The sequence below is a fragment of the Alosa sapidissima genome, chromosome 10 (genome assembly GCF_018492685.1).
Source record: "Alosa sapidissima isolate fAloSap1 chromosome 10, fAloSap1.pri, whole genome shotgun sequence".
NCBI classification, from domain to species: domain Eukaryota; kingdom Metazoa; phylum Chordata; class Actinopteri; order Clupeiformes; family Clupeidae; genus Alosa; species Alosa sapidissima.
The window spans coordinates 35032219-35055503 of record NC_055966.1 but is presented as its reverse complement, the minus strand read 5'-3'; the positions used below and the strand labels follow the sequence as shown (position 1 = coordinate 35055503).

Here is a 23285-nt window from a genome sequence, read left to right as displayed (position 1 = left end):
TTCAAATGACAACGTCTGGTTAGGTGTGTGGATGTGTGGGGGGTTTGAAAGACATAGGCTAGTGCCTATCACTAAAAAATCAGAGAACTATGAATTGACAAGAGAACAAGAGAACTCAGGTAAAGGTGGGCTATCACTGCTAATGTCAGATTCCATAATCGTGCATCGCAGAACATTGCCTGTAGTTTGTGAAGCCTGTAATCATCATTACTTTTATTTCATGTATTAAATTATTTTAATATATTTTTACTGGACTATTTGTATGCTGACCATGACCAAGAGGAATTCCTCTAATCCTATATTTAGAAAATAAAGATTCTGAATCTTATTTCTGTTATTACTAACTTCTTTTTAAATCAAACTTTATTTTTGGAATTTACCATACATTTTTATGTTCATTGTAAGGCTAAGCAAGGACATTTTTTAAACTCTTTTTTTGTCCCAGAGAAACTCGGCTAAGGTCTGATGGAATTACGTCACTGGCAAAGATTGACAGATTGGCCTTACCAATATGCGGAGGATACAATCGGTCCCCTGTTCCACCCACAAAGACATTTTTATCCAATAGTGTTATTCTTTCGAGCGGGACTGGGCGGGTCGAATAGTATCGGTCAAAAAGGTAACAGGTTGTCTACGACAGGACAGGGCTGTCTGCCTATCCGATCCACTAACGTTACGATTTTGTATCTTAAATTACTAGAAGCCCCATACATTGCTGGAAAGTATACGGCCGGATGAGGGATAACACATTTCAGATACTGAAAATTCACTGAGAACCAAGAGTCTGACAACTTTCCCACAAAAGAAGGTAGGATAATAGGCTACTTTGAATGGATGTTAAGTTAACGTTAGCGTGTTAGCCCTAGTTTGAATAGGTTGACTAACAAGCTGTGTTGCTGGTTATCTGGCGCCAGCTATGTTAGCTGGCTAACATGAGCTAACCGGCTAATCAGCACGTTTATATTTATTCATAGACAATAAAATGATGTCGCAACTTATAGCTATCTGATTAACGTTAGCGCAACATGTCGCTTGAGATTTTATTTGACATACAACACATTTTAAGACAAGCGGTTCCTAGAAACACACACTGGCAATCTATTGCTGCGTTGGTTAGCCAACCATGTTATTTCTCTGTTAATGTAATGTTGATTGAACCTATTGAAATAAGGTTGAGTGTGTTCTATTCTGTCGGTGTATCTGGCTATCTTACTGTAGTTTGTCCGCTCACTTAGGGAGCGTTAACTAATTAAAGGCGTGCGAGTCGCAGGTGCACCACCTGTGGCTACATCACGCAGACCAATAGCTGCTAGCAGTTTGACGTTACAGTTGATTTTGTTTTTGACGTCGCCGGAACTTTTAGGCAAGTCTAGACTCTAGAAGGTAGGCTACTGACAAGTTTTCCAAGTATTTTAAGTCGTTTTTACTTTCTAGTTTTTCTTTAGTTTTATGAGTGATACAAGTTGTAACTTCGCTCATGTTTCTCAAGACATGGCCAGATGGGTCTCATTTTGTCCATGAAGTGGTTCATAAAGCGTTTTGCTCTCCACTCACTTTTAAAATCCTATTTTGTCGATGCCTTTTGCTATTAGGTCTACTGGATTCTGGATTCTCTTGAAAGCCAATTTCCAGACCTCTCTATGTCTTTATGATAACTCCGCAGTGGTTTCGGTCGGTCGTGCGATAAGAATGAGTCATGTAGTGAAGAAACTCTTGAACAAGCAAAGGTTGGAGTCGCAGGACCGCTGTCCAAACGTCATTTGAAAATCACTTGTCACACAGCGTATCTGGGGAGAACCTCAACCAACAAATAACTTTGGTTGTGTCCTCAATTTTATGGTCTCTTGATGGTCGTATCAAAGTCCTTTCGAAGTGAAGTCGACAGTTTACTTTGTGCGTTTGTTTGCCCTTTTGGTTATGTAGGATAACAATAGAACTGAATAAATAGAAAAAAAGGAAAAACAAAGTCACATATTTTATGCTACGACTAGAGATAGCAACTTCCAGCCAAAGACGTTCACGGTATGCAAATGTTTTGACCTAAGATAAAAAAAACGCAGATAGCTTGTGTTTGTTTATGGTTCTTACGCTTTTGTCAAAAGTGACTTACAATGACATCCATAAACATTACACCGACATTAAAATGAGTATCTTATAAAGTCATATACCCTAAATAATAATAATAAAAAAAAAATAACTTAGTAGGCCCTACATTTAACTTAATTAAAAACTAAACAAACTGCGACTCCTTTAGGAAAATTAGGCTAAGTAGTTAGTAGGATAAACAGAAGTCTTTAGAAACTTTTTTGAAGACCCCAAAGCTATCGCTAGAACGAAGAGCATACAGATAGGCTAATTTACTAATGATTAATTTAGGTAATTTTTATTTAATTAAAATAGCCTGATGTTGATGCTAACCTCACACAAATATGCGCGATACAGATGCAGCAACGCCTCAAGCCAAAGATGAAAGGTGAGTGATTAAGTGACAGGTGGATGATTTGAGCTTGATTCTATTGCTTACAGGCAAAATGTTGGATGCCTTTGCGTGTGAGGCAGCAGTTGTGTGTATGGGAAAGGAATAGTTGTTATCTCCCCCAAGGGCCTGTACTGGTGTCATCTACTCAGGAAGCAATTGAGATGTTGGCCTTGAGGTACTTCCCTTGTTTCCCTTATTTGGCTACCTCCAGTTTGGTAATGATTGTACATTGATGAAGATTTCTTATTTATTTGAAGAATAGACATGTTGTGTTTTCCGATCTACGCTTCTTGCTGTGTTACCCAAACTCCCTGATGCCAATGACTGTCTGGCAGTTCTATCTGGACACTCAACGGTGCAATCCGGAATTCTAATACCATACACTGTCAAATGGATTGCTCCTTATAAATTGGTAGCTGTTGTTCAGTGACTGCATGGGAAATCAAACATTGTAAACAATTCCTGCCAATCACAGTGCTTCAGGAGCATGGAGGCGAGAGGTGTATTTTGATTGGCTGTTGAGCACAAATATCACTGAATCGCAGATTGCATCTCTAGTGAAGGTCTGAGGTTCCATCAGGACAAGAGGATTAAGTTGTGTGTGAGAATGAAGACAGGAATGAAATTATAGGAGGCAGAGTGAGGTGGGGGAGAGTTATGATTTATTGTGCATACACAAGGGGAAATAGACAACAGGGAAGAGTGTACACACACACACACACACACACACACACACAAATTGTTACACACAGGATGAGTACACACAGACATACGCACACAATGGTAGAGTGCATTGTGAAGGTTCCCCTCCTAATTTTATTTAATGTTCCACCTCTGAGAGCAAGACTGCCTCAATTCAATTTAAGACGAGCAAATTGACTTTGCTCAGAGAGCAGCAGACCAGGGAGCTCTGCTGCGGACAGGCATTCTGAGGACACGCACTCTGCAGACTACACACACACACAAACACACACAAACACACTGTTCCCATGCTCAGGTAGGGGTCTGGTTGAGCAGAAGGAATGCACACAGACAAGACTGGAAAGCCGCATCCATCATGTAACTGAAGCCAAGTAAGGAGGGAGGTACAAGGGAAGCTATATTCTCAAGAACATGTCATGATAGATTGCCCTAAGCCATCATGCATTAGCATAATTTATTTAGGTATTCCTACTCATTATTTGAATTTTCAATGGGAAGTATTCCATGTTGAACTAATGAGACATTTGGACAGAGTGAAATGGTTGTTGTAGTTCCAGACAAAAAGGGATTATGGCGAATGCTGAACTATTGTGTCATGGGGTCCCTTCTTGGTGTCTGTGGATACTTGAGAAGGAAAGATCTGTGAATTTGAAATTAATAATGTTTCCGAGGTGTTTGTCAGGTGTATGAACAAAGCGTGATAATGGACATTGTGCAAACATTTGAGCTAGAGAGAGATGTGTGAGAAGGTATAGCCTAATTAAAATGTTGCCTAGGAGGACAAGTTTGATGGGTGCCATTTTTATTGTGGTGGACTGAGCAGTGAGGGAGAGAGAGAGAGGGAGATGGAGAGAGAGGGCTGAGGGGCAGCGTTCTCAGCATAGCTGCCCTGGTTTTCCGCCCCACTTCACTCAGATAATGGGATGGGAAGGGGGCTGTCTGACACCCCCCTACACACACTCACACACAATCACGCATTCATCCCAAATGTTTGCCATTCATCCCCAGACACTCTCAAGCTGTGTTTATCTGTCAGTGTTTATGTGCTTGTATGTGTGTTTTACTGGCAGCAAAGATGTCTCCTACTGATCCACTGAAGATGAGAGAGAGAGAGACCGAGAGAGAGAGAAAGAAAGGAAGAGTGAGAGAGAGAGAAAGAATGTAGGAAATAGAGAAGCTCTGTCTTGGGTTTACCTCGTGTGGCAGTGGCCTGCTTTGACTTGCCAGCTGATCAAAGCACCTGATGCTTTAAAAACTGGACCTGTCACTGCTCCATGCACCTGTGTGTGAGAGCAGACACTAAAGCCACTGTTGGAAGCGCCAAAGGGGAATACCACGAGAGCTACTTCACGTCATAATGGCCATTATGGCTAAAGGAGCATTTTATGGAAAAAAGAAGTAGCCAAAAACTCTTGAAGTGCTTAGGCTTGGGGGAAAAAGGGCCTTGGCTTAAAATGTCAACTCATGACCCAAGCTTAACATTGCAAATGTTGAAGTTGTTTAGGAATTAGATAGAAGATAATTGAGGAAAAAACTCTCTTGTTCTGTTTATGTCTTTGCCCAGCACCTTATACGTTATAATCATAGTCCAGCAGGCATTCGTCATTATAAAGCTCCTGGCTGACGATAATGAGCCAGAAAAGACGTGATGACGCTCTGCATGCTGGATAAAACTCATTTCTTTTCTCAGGGTGTGAATAGCACGCAAGGAAGAACTGAGGAAGGACTTAGCAAGAGGCTGAGCGCGGGAGCATTGGAGAAGGGATTAGCCCTTTACAGTGATTGAGTGTCTGTGGGCTTCCTTTTCTCTCTGCAGTCAGTCGGTTTAGAAAGATTCCCCGCCAGGCGTGCTTCGACTGCCGGTGTGAGCGCTCACCTTCTTACCGCTGGGGCTTTGAAATGCCTCTCTGCGCAGTAAAGGAATAAATCGTCATCTCTGCAGGGCACTGAGGCAGAGGCTGTAAACTTTTTTTGAAACGCTTTCATGTCTTTAGAAATCTTTGGTGAAAGTCTAAGCTGTCTTTTTAACAGATTATTATAAATCCCAGAAGTGACTACCATTTAACACTTATGAACTCAAAATAATTTTAAGTAAGTTTAGAACAATGAAATCATTTTCTAACTATCCCTTTAAAGGTACACTATGCAGTTTCAGGTATTTGTGGCGACTCTAGAGCTCCCCCTAGAGTCGTGATATATTTATATTTCCCTCTTCTGTTGTAAACAGCCCACTTCTCATGGGTTGCCCCCCCCCCCTGTTTAACGATTCTCGCGAGATGCCTTCGGGTCGGCAATTCTTGAAGTTGCAGTGGTTCTCTCAGTAGCGACCCGCTACTGCTATGCTCTATGGGTATACTAGGTGAACGATTCCCATTCCCAACGATTTTGTTTACCATCAAATTGGCTTCGTAGAGGTTGTAGCCTATTAACTTCCAAAGTGTACCTTTCATATATAGAAGCACATAAGAACAACCCTAGCTTAAGGCCTAGAACAATCACTATCATTGACAATAAAAGCAGTACAGTATGGGATTGTATCACATCGTATTGTATTGCCACGTCACAGCTAAGTAATTGAAGTGGGGACGGAACTCTCCCCAAGCTGTTCACAAACTCCACGAACTACTTGTGTTCTGAGCTCTGCCATGATTCCACCCCTGTTGAATCCCTTTGTTGTGAAAAACTCCATTTAGCCTGATCTACTGTAACTACCATAGAAAACTGTACCACAGTGTGTGAAGTGAGTAGTAGTCTACTGAATCGTATGTAGTCGTGCTCACTACTGAATAATAGCCTAATACTGGTACAGTCTGTATGTAGTCGTGCTCACTACTGAATGATAGCCTAATACTGGTGCAGTCTGTATTTAGTCGTGTTCACTACTGAATGATAGCCTAATACTGGTACAGTCTGTATGTAGTCGTGCTCACTCCTGAATGATGGCCTAAAACTGGTACAGTCTGTATGTAGTGCTCACTCCTGAACTGAAGCAAATAGACTGACTAACTACAATCGGAGGCGCCGCAAGTGCAGTTTCATTTATTAAAGTGACCTGTTCCACCCGTGCAGTTTTTAAGGTGACCTGTTCCACCCGTGCAGTTTTTAAGGTGACCTGTTCCACCTGTGTAGACTGTTCAGTGAGATGTTCTCTGGCACCGTGGGACCCCAGACTCTATACCTGTCAGCAACACTTTATACCTCTGGTGTGTGTGTGTTTGCGTGTGTGTGTGGGGGGAGGGGGGGGTGCATGCCGATATTTAACAAAGAGGAGCATTGTGAGTATTTGTAGTAAGAAGACCCGATTGGGGGGGGGGGTGCTTTTGCAGGCTACAGCCAGAGTGAGCACTCTTTGTGTGTGTGTGTTTTCGTGCGTCTGTGCCAGGTCACCCCAGCCCTTATCAGCAAAGGCCATGCATTTAACAGCGGCTCACAAAGGCCTATATCTAGACATGGGGGTTGGGATTGTGACAGAGGCCTGTGGGATGATATTATATAGCACTGAAGCCCCAACAGGCTGGTATAGCGCCTGTCTAATCTGAAAGCAGCCGACTCGCTATCGTCGCAACCAGGGACAGCAGGCTTACGGGCCAAAAGGGGCTGATGTCATTTGTCTGCAAATCACGAAACCAGCAATGCCTCAACAGTGTACCAAGTACAGGGAGGAAGGTGTTGTGTGTTGTACAGGGAGGAAGGTGTTGTGTGTTGTTTATTGTGGTGTTGTACAGGGAGCAAGGTGTTGTGTGTTGCTTATTGTGCTCAACAGCGTACCAAGTACAGGGAGGAAAGTGTTGTGTGTTGTTTATTGTGGTGTTGTGTGTTGTACAGGGAGGAAGGTGTTGTGTGTTGTTTTTTTGTGGCCATGAGTGTGCAGTGTTTGTCTTTCATTCTCTGTCTATTTCTCTCTCTCTGTTGTGTACCTCTTTAATTCTTTCTTTCTTTCTTTCTCTCTATCCATTTCTTGCTCTCTCTCTTTCTGTTGTGTGCTTCTCTAAACAACCCAGCCTGGCTATCTGTTATCAGAAACCTTACACACCTTCATGAGACAGTAAGAGATAGTGATAGTCATGATGGCAATAGTATCATTTCTCTCTTTCGCTCTCTCTATCTGAATCTCTCCCTCCCTCTCTCTCTTTCTGTTGTGTACTACAGCCAGGCTATCTGTTATCAGAAACCTTACGCATCTGCATGAGGCAGTGAGAGATGGCGATAATCATGACGGCAATAGTATCAGGTGAAGGCCTCTGCTCTGACCAGCGTTGGTTAAAGTGGATTAGCATCAACATTCCTGTATACAGTCAGCTCAGTCACAAAGCTTTGTGTTACAGCCCAGACTCATGGCTTGGCAGTCTCACAGTCAGAGAAAAAGCTTTAAGCCTGAGCAGGTGTGTGTCGTAGCCAGGTGCATGTTTATGTAGTTGGATGTTTGATAGGAAATGTCATTCTAGACCAGAGGTGGGCAAACTGCAGCCCGCGGGCCGGATCCGGCCCGCCAAGCACTTTAATCCGGCCCGCCAAGCACTTTAATCCGGCCCGCCAAGCATTTAATTTGGTTATCAGGCTGCTCACTATTTTTTTCCTGCGATAGAGACGACGTTGGTTAGCTTTACAGCAAACTGCTTTTCACTCTTCTTAGAGAATGTTTACAATGTCAATGTCAAAACATGTTATTGCGATGATACCTACTCTTTGTTATCTCCTTCGCTGCAGATCTAACTTGAACGTTCTGCTCCTCCATTTAATTGGGAACGCGTCTGAACGCTCACGAGAGGGAGAGAGAGAGCGGCAGGTTCCAGCTGGCTCGTCATTGTTGATAATTGATATCTCCTTCTTATAAGAAACGTTTAAAAGGAAACCCAATGTGGCCCTTGAGCCAAAAAGTTTGCCCACCCCTGTTCTAGACCAAAGGAACTCATAAGGTTTGAAAGTGGACTTTTAAGTTCCTTTTGGTATCATGCATTAGAGGGCTCAAAGTTGAGTCATAATCCACAGTCGTAATACCAAATGCAGATAATAAACCAAACCATACATTATCTTGTTCTATTGAAACATTATCAGGCTGAACACGGGAACAAAACTAATGTTCATATGAGTTTGTCGGGTAAACAACACCGTAACTCAGTGTGTTTTGACTTCTGTTATCTCCTGGGTTGATATGACCAGCCAGCAGTGAAAGATAAAGTGACTCATTAGGGGAGGTGTTGGGAGACTGTGTGAAGGGGGGCTTCTGTGATGCTTTTTAAGCAACATTACTAATCCTTCATACATGCAGATATAGCTTAGTAGCTGCCAATACTGAGTCCACTGATGTCTACTAGTCTGCATGGAGTTTCACATTTCCCTCAGACAAACCCTCCTCACAAACCTTTACAAAATACATTAAGGAATGGCACTTAGTGCATGCTTGATGAGGTATGTGCTTTCACCAGTCACAGACCTTAAGACCAGTCCAGTACGACTGAGCTTGGTGGTTGATTGGCAGGGTGTAAACTGCACAGTGAAGCAGCCTCTTGTTCCTTGACCCCAGAGGCCCTTTCCAGTGGAGCTGTGCGCTGTAAGCCTAGAGCACTGAGAACAATCCTATCGGCCCTCCGACGCGCCGAGACAGCCCTCTATGGCGCCTCAGGTAACTCCTTAAAAAGCACCAGACGCTGCAGTAATTTAGTGGAGTGGCTTTGTGCGGAGGATCATGGGCCCCGGTCCAGCTCCGATGCCCACTCACCCTGGTCCACTTCATCCACCGAACGCTCCGCCCTGGCCTCCCTCTATGTCTGCATTGGCACAGGAGGATTCCCAGATAATAGGGGTGACATCAGCCCTCTGGAATGCCAGTCTTGTGCGTGATTAAGAGGTCGTTAGAGCGCCAGGGCCGCTCTAATCGATGAGTTGTTCTTGGAGGGCGTCGGGAGCATCGATCGTCCGAAATGAAGTCGCGGAGGGCTCTGCTCGTCCATCTCATTTAGGAGCGCCGGTGTTTGTTATTGCCTGTTTTGTTTATCTGCTCACTCGCTCATGAGCCTGCTGTTTTCTCCTACTCTCTGCTAGGCTGTTTACTTGTTGTCTCACTCTGTTTTGTTTTGTTTTGTTTTGAACACGATCAATACAGCATCTTGCCTCGCTGCTCGTGCTCAGTGTGTGTCAGAGTAAGAGTTTCTTTCCCCTCCTGTGATTTGATTGGATGGAGTGTGGGACTCACACTGCAGCATCACTCATCACTCTGTCTCTCTAATGTGGCCCTGAGGTGCTATCGGAAATATCGAAATTTACAAATTCCGAGCACATGATTCAATTCTCACACAATGTCATGTTTACCCTTGGGGAATTTTTCTTTTCTATCCGAGTTAGGTCATTCCGTGTCAAATCAGACAAAATCCAGGAAAATGGTCGCTGCACTGTCTCAGATTTTATATGTTTTATTTTATATATATTTTTTTAATATTTAGGTCTCAAAATTAAGATGTTGATGAGGTGTAAAATATTTTTGTAAAATTTTTTTTTCATACATTTTTTAATTTTTTCACCCTTTTACATTGTCTCACCCTTTATATAGACAGTGTTTGAACAACATTTTCGATGGAGCAGCAACAACATGGAATGACTCAATTGATTGACTTTCAATGCCAGAAGCAATTTTAATGTGAACTTGGCAAATATTAGTTTTGTCACTTGCAATCTGCTTGTCCATCTCCCATAAATGCCTAGACACCATTCTTTAGGGAAAATATACATGTTAATCAATGTTCAATAATACCATGTTTAAAAAATTCATGTCATGGCCCACTTGATCCATTTTATTTGTGTTTTATTGTATACTGGAAACAGCACTCACCATTGTGTAAAACGCTCAGAGCAACACTCTTATTTGAAACATTTAGGCCTATGTTGTTTCCTTTTTCCGACTTCAAAACATATTCACACCGAAGTCAGAAGAATGACTTCTCAACGAGGACATTCTGACCTTTTGAAGAGCACATGTAGGCAAGGCAGCATAAGTTAAGCTCTCCAAGTTATCTCTGTGTGTGTGTGAGAGAAAGAGAGAGAGAGAGAGAGTACCTCTCTGTGTGTGTGTGAAAGAGAGAGACAGAAACAGTGGTCTGTCTGTTTTAGCAGTGAAAGCTTTGTAATCTTTGGTCAACAAACAGAAAACTTTTAAAGACAGAGATAGTTTTGTTCCCTAATCTCTCTCTTTCTCTCCCTCCCCCAAGCCAGGTCTCCCTTTTACTTCTCCTCCTTGTGTGTAATTCTCCTAGCTTTCATTTTGATTGATGATTAAAGTATCATTTCTCATCTCAACTAACCGTGTTAAATGAAATTACCCACAAAAGCTTTAATTCTCGGTTGAAAAGCTCTGTTAACCACAGTCCAGTTTCTAGCCACCTGAACCACTGGGCCTAATAGCTTTATGATGATCTGCCATTGCATGGGTCATTTGAGCTGGACAGGCCCTTCTCTTGGGTGTCAGATGAGGAATAGGAGTGCAGAGTATAAAGTGTGTGTGTGTGTGAGACTGTGTGTGAGACTGTGTGTGTGAGACTGTGTGTGTGTGTGAGACTGTGTGTGTGTGTGAGAGACTGTGTGTGTGAGACTGTGTTTGTGTGTGTGCACGAGCAGGCTACATTGTAACACAACTGTAGTGATTCAGAGCCAGTATGACCCAAATTAGTTGTGTGATTATGATGGAAGGAGGGTGAATGAGTGAGTGTGTCTAGGTTAATGACTGATCAAGGACTCAAAGTCCTCTGCAGTCTAGCAGGGAATTTTTTCCATGGGTGTGTTTATATACACACACACACACACACACACACACACACACACACACACACACACACACACACGCACACACGCACATGTTCAAAACACACACACACACAAAGGCTGTAGAACCTCACACTGTGTGTGGTTCTAAAGGCTGTAGAACCACACACAATGTAGACTACCTGGCGGTGAGACATACCTGGTCAGATCCATTTGACTTCCAGAATTTTAAGCCCTTAAGTTGTCAATCAGGGAGAACCAGACATTCATTTATTGTTGAGGTGCATTCCAAGACATCATGTGTCAAAGTCAACTTAGACTCCATTCATGTGGCTAATTTCAACAGCTATGCTGCTCCAAACACTGCAGGAAGTCAACACTGCAGTTGAAGTTAGTTATCAGGACTGTGGTTTCAGTACATGTAGGCTTGTCTAGTATAGAATATATAAAAATGTATCATAACACCACCTATGTATCATAACATCACCTATGTATCATAACATCATAGAGATGAGATAGTAGCACTAAGCGAGTGGTGGCGAGCCACAAGAGTTAGAGGATCCGCTGGTCTCTTTAAGATCGCAAGTTTGAGAACTTCAGTTACAGTAGCCTAGTACAGGCGAGAGAGTGGTGGATAAGATGAAACTGTGTGTCGGCGTTGTTCAGCAGTTGTTGGGTATGTGAGTGGAAATATATCGAACATGCTACACATATTCGAAGCCATCACCCAGATGATGTAGGCTACCAATCACTGAAACGAGAAAAACTCACCTATCTTAATATCACCTAGGCATCATAACATCACCTATGTATCATAACACCACCTATGTATCATAACACCACCTATGTATCATAACATCACCTATGTATCATAACATAGATAATAACATCACCTATGTATCATAACATCACCTATGTATCATAACATCACTTTGTATCATAACACCACCTATCATAACATCACCTATGTATCATAACATCACCTATGTATCATAACATCACCTATGTATCATAACATCACTTTGTATCATAACACCACCTATCATAACATCACCTATGTATCATATCATCACCTATCATAACATCACCTACGTATCATAACATCACCAAAGAACTGCCTTAGAATCTATTTTCACACACAGTGAAGCTAGGTTCAATGCCTCCTATGCTGATGTGACATTAGATGACCAAGAAAAGGTAGTTGCTTGTTCAGGTTCAGGTTTTGCCTAGTTTTTTTGTCTAAGTGATGCTCCTCTTAAAGTTGCCACACTGTGGTAGAGCCATTTGCAATATATCGCAAATATATATTTTCCCCAAATCATTCAGTCCTACATTTCAGGCTGAAAGAGAAAAGCTCATGCATGGCTCATGCTTGGCTCATGCTTGGTCTTAGTCTACTTGTTTACTCTCCTCTAGTGTGCCCACAAGAGTTTTTGGCCTCCTGCCTTTTCTCAATTCAACTTCAATTGCAATTCAAACAGCTGTATTGGATTCTTGACATGTAAGGTATTTGCATTGCCAAAGCAGTCTAAGGATAAGGAATGTTAAGAACACAAAGTCTAAATTTCCTGTGTAGGCGTACATAGACATACATTTGTATAAAGTAAACATAGATACTCCCCCCCCCCCCCCCCCCCCCCCCTCAGTTTTGAGGTCATGTGCAAAAGTCAATACGCTTCTGTAGTGCAACAACGCAGGGTTGGATAGACATGCTTTTCAGATGCATCATAATGTTACTCTTGCAAGTCAGTCTGGCATTGCTTTTAATGTCTGCAAGAAGTTCCAGTTGAAATGTAGGCTATTCTTCTGGGTTTAGATATGTGCTGGATGTACTGTCCTGAACAGAGTGAGAACAGAGAGACTTAAAAGGAGAGGAGGAAGAGAGAGGAGAGGAGGAGGAGGTGAGAGAGGAGAGGAGAGGAGGAGGAGGAGGTGAGAGAGAGAGAAAAGTGTGATCGTGGCTGTTTGTTCTCTCTGATGGCTTCTCTCGGGGATCAGGGGACGCATCATTTCCGGAAAAAGCAGAGAGAGCAGTGAGGTGGCGTAGAATGTGTGGAACTTCACCCTCCAGCCTTTCTGTTCTGGGAGCAGGAGCAGCAATACTGACAGCTTGAGTCAGAAAGGGAGTGTGTGTGTGTGTGTGTCTCTGTCTGTGTGTGTGTGTGTGTGCGTGTGCGTGTGCGTGCATGCACCCATGTCCCTAAAATGAGGGTGGACGTAACTGCCGTTGAGGACGTTCAAGGACTCTGTGTGATGCTGTCCATGAGTGTACGAGGACTCTGTGTGATGCTGTCCATGAGTGTACAAGGACTCTGTGTGATGCTGTCCATGAGTGTACAAGGACTCTGTGTGATGCTGTCCATGAGTGTACGAGGACTCTGTGTGATGCTGTCCATGAGTGTACGAGGACTCTGTGTGATGCTGTCCATGAGTGTACAAGGACTCTGTGTGATGCTGTCCATAGTGTACTGTGAGTGCTTGAGGACGGTCTACTTGGTCTTCTCTTGGCCTTGTCATTTTAGCTCTGAGATTATGACAAGCACACACATAGCACCCAGACCTCACCCATCACAGGTGATCAGAGAGATGGAACACTGACAGCCTAAACCCATTCTGACAGCCGACACTACGCCCTGGCTACTTGTCATTTGGACTTTGTCACTTTCGCTTGTATGCCAAACCCACTCACTCAAACATACAGTACTTTCACATCAATATGAGGACACATACCTGTGCTGAGACCTACTTGTGCTTATTCAAGTGGAAAACAGATCACTCTGCTTGTCTGCTGTCACGTTCCTGAGGTCTAATATCCATGATATGCTCCTGTACCTAGCCTATCATTTAGAGAGAATTTGAGATGACGACTGCATTTTTACTGTAAATTTAACACAAACCCTTGGAAGATGTCAGTTTAGTATTCCTATACATTTCAGCACACAAACATTTTCAGAAACAATGCAGAAATGATATATATCTCTCTATTCCTCCACACCCCCCTCTCTCTCTCTATTCCACCACACTCCCCTCTCTCTCTCCCTCTCCCCCCCCCCCCTCTCTCTCTCTCTCTCTCTCTCCCCCGCCTCCCCTCTCTCTCTCTCTCTCTCTCTCTCTCTCTCTCTCTCTCTCTCTCTCTCTCTCTCTCCAGTATGTCTGCCGCCCCTGGCAGCAAGGCCCCTGTGGATTATGGCCTCCAGATCCGCTTCATAAACGACCTGCAGGACTCGGGAGGGGGCCCAGGTTCGGGCGGGGTATCCCGACGAGACGCCCCGTCTAATGCCCCCTCCAGTGGCGGTGGCGGTCGGCCCTCGCGCTACGGGGTGGCGGTGCGTGTGCAGGGCATCGCTGGCCAGCCGTACGTGGTGCTGAAGGAGGGCCAGAAGGGCGACTCGTATGGAGTTCAACTCAAGACGCACAGCTACAACAGCCTGCCCAGGTAGGACCACACACACCCGCACACACACACCCGCACACACACACCCGCACACACACACCCGCACACACACACCCGCACACACACACCCACACACACACACACACACACTCTCTCTTTCTTTCTCTCTTTCTCTCTCTCTCTCTCTCTCTCTCTCTCTCTCTCTCTCACACTCACACTCACACTCACACTCTCACACACACACACACACACACACACATCCCTCTGCAGCACTAGTCATCGTGGTATTGCATCTCGGTAATAAACCAAAGTGTCACATTTCAGAGGAAGCAGAACTCTCTATTACTGTACAGCACCTGATTGCAGGTATTAAGGTTTTGCACCTCCGTTCAAATGTGACGTCACCGTTTGTTTACAACTAGAGTGGTAGGCAAGAATGATGGGCAAGGCACTGCAGAGTGGTAGGCTAGCCTACAACAGTCGGGTTGCATAGGCTACACATAGTTACAAATAGCTTCAAAATTGAAATTTTGATTATCAAATATTGACCGGGATGCCGACCACTTGTGTAGGCCCTAACAGTTGGTTTTACAATAAGAAGCAAAAAGGCGACGAACGACCGTTTAGCCTACCTATCTTCATGGTTGTGGAGGATGATCGTTAGCAGTGAAGTCTTTTATTCTCAAGATGGTCTAATGGTGTAGCATAGGCTACTGTCTACTAAGACGTAGGCTAAAATGCAACTATCTACAGTCCTCCAAAAATGAATTGCCAGAGATAGGCTATGAAGGGAAAAAGTGCAGCATTTTAAACATGGCAAGAATATTTTTACCGGAACAGTTTGTTCTAATTTGTCTCGTGAAATTCGTGCTTGTGGACATCATTCACCTTCTGTCCTTCTATTTCAAGTTGTCATGATTGTCATTTGATTATATAATCACAACAAATGCTAATAAATGAAAACAGAATAGGCTCATGTGCTATAGCCTACAGGTCAGTTAGGCTAACTCCCGTCTGTCAAAATAAACTGATTTGATCCTATGAATTGTTAGCGATCACACACAACAGCAAACACCACTGTTGAACCTTGGCTACTGATTCAGTCAATGTAAGAAATAAGCAGTTTATGAATTATCTTTACCCGTTTAATCAAGTCCACATGACCACAATAACAGCATATTTAAAGGCTGAGCTAGCATAAAAGCCTAATATAGCCGATGCTGCAATGGATAACTAATAAAAAGTTTCATACAATTAATGAACTGTATCACTCACATTCTGAGTTTTTCTGGGTGGTTATATATCCATGCAGATCGTCTTTGAATAAGCCATCGCTGTTAATTGTTATATTACAGGATTCATGAATTTAACGCCATTAATGTTACATGATGCTGACTGACGCTGGCTATAACTGTAAGCTACCGTTTTAACGTCTGCTGAGTCTACTGCCTACCAAAACCTGTCGCTGTTCAGTTGAAGTTAAATGATCAAATATTGTTTAATTTTGTGTCAACTTTCAGAGGGAAGACATGTTCCTTTCTGGACAAATTTCACAGCTTCTAAGAAAGTCTGTCGTCTTCGTGTAAACCGAGTTTTGAACAGAAAAAGTTAGGCTAGATCTACCATTAGGCTACATGTAGGTTCTCCCATAACGTTATCGATACAGATCAATGCACCAAATCAGGGCGATTTTAGCGAAATAACGTTCCTGTGACAGGCTATCAAATATTGAACAATGGGATAACGTTTCATCATCACCTTTATTGATGCCTGAAATGTTGACATTGCTGAAATACAGAGATGTAGCCTACTGAGAGGCAGCTGCAGACAACGATGTTCAATGGGTTCAACTTGTCCCTTGCCTACCAGGTGGATGTAAACAAAGCTATAGAACCTAAAATACGTCACATGAAAAACGTTAATACACACACAACTACACTACGTACCGGTTCACCTTCAGCCACATTGAGGTCTCTGTTCCCTGTGTGTGTGTGTGTGTGTGTGCCAGACACAGAGAGGCCCCTGGCCAGAGGTCCTACCCCCCCGCAGACGACAGCGGCTATCTCCGCCGCGCCCAGTCTCACGGCTCCCTGTTGGACCGAGACGGCGACGCCAGCGACGAGTTCCCCGACCACCTGGGCCGGCCCCCAGGAGATGGACGCTCCGGTAGCTACGGCAACCTGGACGGAGGGCTAGGAGTTGGAAGAGAGAGAGGGCGGAGAGGAGGAGGAGGAGGGGGGTTGCAGAGGAACCAGTGGGGAGGGTCGCACGGCGTGGGGCTCAATGGTTCGCCGGGAACAGGCAGTGAGTACGGCTCCTCGGAGTCCTTCCCCGATAGCCCCCCTCGAGCTGCCAGCGCCCCACACCGCCAACCCCCACCCACCCATTCCCCACAACGCCAGCCCCCACCCCACCAGCCCCCACACCACCAGCCCCCACCCCACCAGCCCCAGCAGCCCCCACACCACCAGCCCACACCCCACCAGCCCCAGCAGCCCCCACCGAACCACATCCCCGTCAACCGCCTCATCAGCCAGTTCAACGGAGGCCGCAGTACCGGCGGAGCTGCCAGGGGGCGCTCTCCCGACGTGGACTCGGGACGCCCGGCTGCCCCTCCCCCTTACGCTGCCGCCTCCCTCGTCTCCAACCCGTACTCCTCGCTCCCCTCGTCCAGTCAGAGCAGCCTGGGCCGGGGCGCAGGGTCCGTCGGCAAGGTAACGCCAGTGCACAATTCCACCTCTCCCTCATCAGCCAATGAGTGGCAGTCTCAGGGGCGATATGTTGCTGTGGAGACTGCACCTGCCAATCAAGTAGAGGCACAGGTGAGGGTGATAAACTCTCTCTCTCTCTTTCGCTCTCTCTCTCATACACACACACACAACTGTTCATACACACACACAACTGTTCTTATGTGCCATATAAGTGTGTGTGTGTGTGTGTGTCAGTGTTTCACTCTGGACTCCTTTTCTAGGTAACCCCTGACCTCCTGCTGGACCAGGGTCAGAGTTCAGGCTCAGAGTTCTCCAATGAGGACGACCAGATTCAGCAGATGATCTACAGTGTCTTACGGCAGGGGTAAATGTCTTGGGCAACACTCATGATTTTCTCCTCGTCCTTCACAAATGGGATCACTTGTCTGTTGATTATGATAAGGGTTTAGTTATTACGTGATAACAGCAAAATGAACACAAACAACACAATCGTCATGAATGATGATGGTGATGATGTAACAGTATTTTTAGTAAAGGTAATGTTTAGCAATCTTATTGTGTTTTGGAAGAAAGGGTAGAAATAACAGAATGCCTAAAAGGCCTCTCCTCTGAGCTGCCCTCCCAGCTTCTCGCCTAGAGACAGCCGGCTACCTATTGTACAGCTCCACACACACTCCCCTCTGACCCTATTGTACAGCTCCACACACACTCCCCTCTGACCCTATACGGCAGTGAGTGACTCACAACAGGCCTGTCTATCGGTCAGCCTGGCGACTGCAGTCGCACATTCCTTTCCTGGGTGCAGCAGCAGCAGCAGTAGTGGTGGAGGTGGTGATCTGGCTGACTGGCGGTGTGTGTGTGTGTGTGTGTCTGTGTGGGAAAGATGGGACAGGAACAGGAACTTGGTCCTCTGAGAATGCATCTGCCCGTCTCCTCCCACGCAAGGCAGGCAGGCAGGCAAGCGCACGTCAGCCCTGTTCTCCACTGATGCCAGAAATAGCTGCACGATGTGTTTTATGATGCATATAATGGGAGTACCGTCGTGAAACCAAGGGGTGTGACTGTCTACTCAGCTGATGGGCCAGACGGTTGTGTGTTAAGTGTGTGTGTGTGTGTGTTTCTGTTTCTGCCTGTGTGTGAGTGTGAGTATATGTGTGTGTGTGTGTGGGGGGGGGGGGGGGGGTAACCAGTGAGGTGAGTGAGTGTGTGTGTGTGTGTGTGTGTGTGTGGGGGGGGGGGGGGAGTTTCCAGTGTGTGTGTGTGTGTGTGTGTGTGTTAGAGAGAGAGAGCGCAAGTGTGTGTGTTTGTTTGTGTGCAAGGGGAGGTAACGAGTGTTTGTGTGTGTGTATTTGTGTGCGCATGACTCATCCTCTCTCCCCTATCTCCTCTCTCAGGAGCACAGAGAGTGATGCTGTCATCAAACAGAAGGTCCGAGTGCTCTGCAGCAAGATCCACACTCTCAAGGTACACACACACACACACACTCACACACACCCTCTCAAGGTACACACACACACACACACACACACACACACAAACACACACACTCGCACACACCCTCTCAAGGTACACCCTTCACTTCCCACCATTAACCCCCCTCCACATCCTTCCACAGGCCCTCTTATCCCCACCTCTTAACCCCAGTAAACACAACCTGACTCCATGAGGCTTAAAACCTGAACCCTGACACTTGCTTATTTGCAACCCGTAAGCAAAGGCTCAGTAGGCAAATCCCCTTGCATTCACACTTCAACTGCATAAGCTTATAGTGTAATGTTGTGCAACCACAAAATCACTACATAGTTCCCTGTCACAAAAAATTAATCCCATTACATAATAGCTTCCTGCAGGTTGCTAGCCGTCTGCTGTTTTCAAATTAGATTTGACGTCGTTGAGGATGGATATGTAGGTTGTAATTTTCTTGGAAGCACATACCATGCAAGAAGGGTTGGGTATCATTAATATTCTGTTTTCCTCGGTATCTGGTGGAGCGCTCTAGAGTCTTTGGGATCCGGAACACTTGGAGCGCTCTAGAATCTTTGGGATCCGGAACACTTTTTTTCCCTGTTGCGCCTCTCAAACTACAAACAAACGGAGCAATTTGGCCCTGTGTCCATTTGAAAACCAGTGCCTGCCAGCCGTGAATGCAACACCTAGAATCACCTATATTACTACTTGCAATACAAATGAATACGTTGCTATGTTGAATATGTGCTGTAGGCAGTTGGTTGTAGACAGTGCTTTGTGTGGCAGAGTCGGGGCCACATTAAGCTTGTCTGGGGCCCTGGGTTAATACAGCACCCAGGGCCACAGTAGCCAGTTTATCTGCGCTCCAGCAAGACAGTTGGCTATGTTACTAAATTAACCTCTCTGCTTTGCAAAGTAGTGTGTTGCTGCTTGACATTAATCAGCTCAAGCCCAAAAGATAGTGTTGCAGCAGCACAGATGAAGTGTGTCATGCTGACACTTTTATCATTCTTACTGGAACCACGTGCTTCTTGAGCTCATTCGTTTCAACGCTGATAATCAGCCAGCGGTACTGAAAACACCCCTCGTGCCCGTGGACTTACATCACCTTATCACGCACGCCCACACGCACACACGCACCGTCGTGCCAGTGGACTTACATCACCTTATCAAGCCTTATCTGAATAGTCGAGGCCGGCTCTCTCTCTGCAGCGCACAGGCTGCTCACACACTCCTCAAACTCAGTGCAATCTGCTCCCTCACTGAGGCTGAGATTTGAAGACTGAAAACACTGAGGGTGACAACAAGGAACTAGGCCACAATGGGAGAGGGAGAAAGAGAGAGGGAAAGATGGAGAGAGGGAAAGAGAGAAACTGGGAGAGAGCGAGGGTTTTTCGCAGAGTGGGCACTCGAAGCAGACGTGTGCCCTCTGGTAATGAGCACCATGGTAATCGTTGAGAGAGAGAGAGAGAGTGTGTGTGTGTGTGTATGGTGGTGAGTGTGTTGGCACCGCCAGGTGGGTATTGATGGATTGGCAGCGATCCAGACCCCCTCACTGCAGCTGAGCACCATTAAAGATGAGGGGAGTCTGGCACTTATCCTGCTCGCTAATTAACAGAATGGCACACACACACACACACACACACACACACACACACACACACACACACACACACACACACACACACACACACACGCGCGCGCACACACACACACACACACACTCACACATGCGCACACACTCACACATGCGCACACACACACACTCACACATGCGCACACACACACACATGCACACACTCACACACTCACACATGCACACATAGAAGAATTTCAAAACACTTACACAATGTAAGAAAGAGGAGTCCACACACACACATACACACAGACATACACACAGGCACACACACACACTCTTGCACGTCAGCACACACACGTAGAAACGCTCAGTGGAGCGCTAATGGTTGTGTAAAGACATTAATCTGGTTGTGAAAGTGGAAGGGGTGCGAGACGTGGAACACTGGTGGGGCCAAGCATCTGGGTGAAGGATGGCTCCTCTGCCAGTCTACTTAACCCCCAACTATTTGGTTATTACACTGCCATCAGCCCAACCAATACATCACAGATCCCCATCCGCACACATTTGCACAGTCCACAGCCCTGACCAATCCATGCATACGTTTACATTAGTATCAGCCCAAATCAGTTGATCACAGACACTTACCATTACTATTTACATGCCCATCAGACCAAACCAATCGATCAGATACTTTTTTTTTATGCTGTGAGCCAGTAACAGTTGGTTCGCATTGTCCTTTTACACGCGCTCTGTCGGAGCAGATCAGTCTGTCGTTGTTGTGTATGGGCGAGAAAGGTGTCCTGCCAACATTACTGAGCACTACATCACTCTGCATCAGCCTCATGAAGTGCCTGGACAGTGTGGGGAGTCATTCAGAGCTTCTCCATCACTAATAAGGCTGCCTGCGTGTACACTTTTACAGTGGCCTTCAAAATCTGACCGCTGTTAGTGCAGTAGTGACACTTGCAGTGGCGGTGGCAGCAGCGACAGCAGTCTTTCATCTCTGTCTATGTCTGCAGATCTGCTGATGGAGGTGAATGGCAGCTGCCGATCCCTTATTGGAAAGTACACTTTGATTTATGGGTGCAGTGGTACAACAAATTCACTTTAATTTTACTGATCAATGTACAACGCACAACTCAGTCTTTTGTTAGAGGAAATTGCTACAGAGATGGAACTTGACTGATTACCTTTTGCACTGATATAGTTTGCTGTCAGCAGTGCATCATGCGCAAGATTGACTTTTTTTCCCACCATGTCAGTATATCACTTAACTGTTCTAGCCTCAGACTAATACATACCTGTTACTCCAGTGTACTGCACGTCCAAATGTATTATACAATTATAAAGGTGGGACAGTCCTTTATGAGAACACCATAAATTATCACAGTAAAACGTGTCCAGTAAGTGCTATGCAGTGATTTATTGTTGGCTAGTGTCAGTTCTATTGGTACCACTGAATGTGAATTTATACTCAGAGGAGTTGCATAGCGTACTGTAATCAGTTTTTTTTTTTTTTTTTTTTTTTTTTTTTTTTTTTTCTTTCTGGCTGTAGCACACACACACACACACACACACACACACCCATACCCATACCCCACCACCCATGTCTGACTTTTGAGACGTCTGGCCAGTCCTTAATTAGGCAGCAGCACCTTAGCCCCCCTCCCCCCTCTGTAGTCTCCCCTGGGCTCAGAGTCTGTCAGCTGAGCCCGGTCTAATCCTGGTGCTTCCCCCCATTGCAGCCGCTCTCGTGCGCCGGGATTACTGCGTTTGGGACGGTAATTGAAGTGTAATCTAGAGCTAATCTGTTGAGCCATTGTTTTCTTGGATGCGTTTTCTTGGTTTGGTAAACACACGGCACAGGCACACACTCCACAGAGCCTCAGAGCTGCTCGTCCAAGAAGCCCCGCAGTGCCAGCAGGCTCTGTTAAGAAACCGTGAACAATACCCAAGCGCCTCATGGGGGACAAACAACAATAACAACAACAACAACCACGAAACACACAACAAACAAAAACAACGCTAGAGTCCAGGATCCAAAATGAAGGGAACTTCTCAATGAGGACATAAACAACAATACCTGCTCCCTTTATTGGGGCCCAACACCAAAACAAAAACAACAACCGAAACTAGCAACAGTAGTGTCCTGGGCAGCCTTTATGCCTTGAATTTCCCCTTGGGGATCAATAAAGTATCTATCCATCCATCTATCCATCTATTCATCTATCCATCCATCCATCCATCCAACCAAATCTGGAAATTTCTCACTGAAGAATTGACTTTGTACACTGAAAAGGAGAAAAGTATCAGCCATTATTGCCCATTTGAAGTCAATCAATTGTATGTCATGTAAAGCATTCTTCATATTTAAGACACACACAGCCTCTCTTGCTGAATACCCCCCCCCCCTCTCTCTCACATAGCCTACAGACACACACACACACAAACAAAATACACTCTGCTTCGAAAACAAGAACAACACAGGTAAGTCAGTCAACCACAAGGGGAGAATGTAAAACTCAAAAACATGTTGGAGGACACGAGGCTGTAAATCAGTGGAATAGTCTCCATACAGAGCAGAGGAATCCCTGTTGAATGTGTTCAGCGATCCAAGTCATATTGTACTACATTTCCCAGGGTCCTCAGGCTGTGAGGGCTGACCCCATCCCTGGTGTTGAATGTGTTTAGCGATCTAAGTCATATTGTACTACATTTCCCAGGGTCCTCAGGCTGTGAGGGCTGACCCCATCCTGAAGGCAGAGCTGGAGGAGTCGAGGGACGAGTGTCTGAACCTGCAGGAGCAGCTGGACAGAAAGAAGATTGAGCTTCATCAGATACACACTGAGTACGACATACACAAATGTAGACTCTCATATGATACAGATGTATGACATACACAAATGTAGACTCTCATATGATACAGATGTATGACATACACAAATGTAGACTCTCATATGATACAGATGTATGACATACACAAATGTAGACTCTCATATGATACAGATGTACGACATACACAAATGTAGACTCTCATATGATACAGATGTACGACATACACAAATGTAGACTCTCATATGATACAGATGTACGACATACACAAATGTAGACTCTCATATGATACAGATGTACGACATACACAAATGTAGACTCTCATATGATACAGATGTACGACATACACAAATGTAGACTCTCATATGA

At 45.1% G+C, this 23285-nt stretch overlaps 1 protein-coding gene across 1 annotated transcript in view; it reads left to right on the top strand.

Moving 5' to 3' along the window:
- Nucleotides 1–618: 618 nt before the first annotated feature.
- Nucleotides 619–23285, top strand: part of LOC121720054 (cingulin) — a 42527-nt gene continuing 19860 nt past the window's right edge. Inside the window, exons 1-7 of the mRNA XM_042105887.1 lie at nucleotides 619–808; nucleotides 14082–14369; nucleotides 16336–16714; nucleotides 16760–17149; nucleotides 17299–17402; nucleotides 18433–18502; nucleotides 22808–22932. Coding sequence (XP_041961821.1) covers nucleotides 14083–14369; nucleotides 16336–16714; nucleotides 16760–17149; nucleotides 17299–17402; nucleotides 18433–18502; nucleotides 22808–22932 — 1355 coding nt within the window. The 5' untranslated portion in view covers nucleotides 619–808; nucleotide 14082. The remainder of the gene's footprint in view (nucleotides 809–14081; nucleotides 14370–16335; nucleotides 16715–16759; nucleotides 17150–17298; nucleotides 17403–18432; nucleotides 18503–22807; nucleotides 22933–23285) is intronic.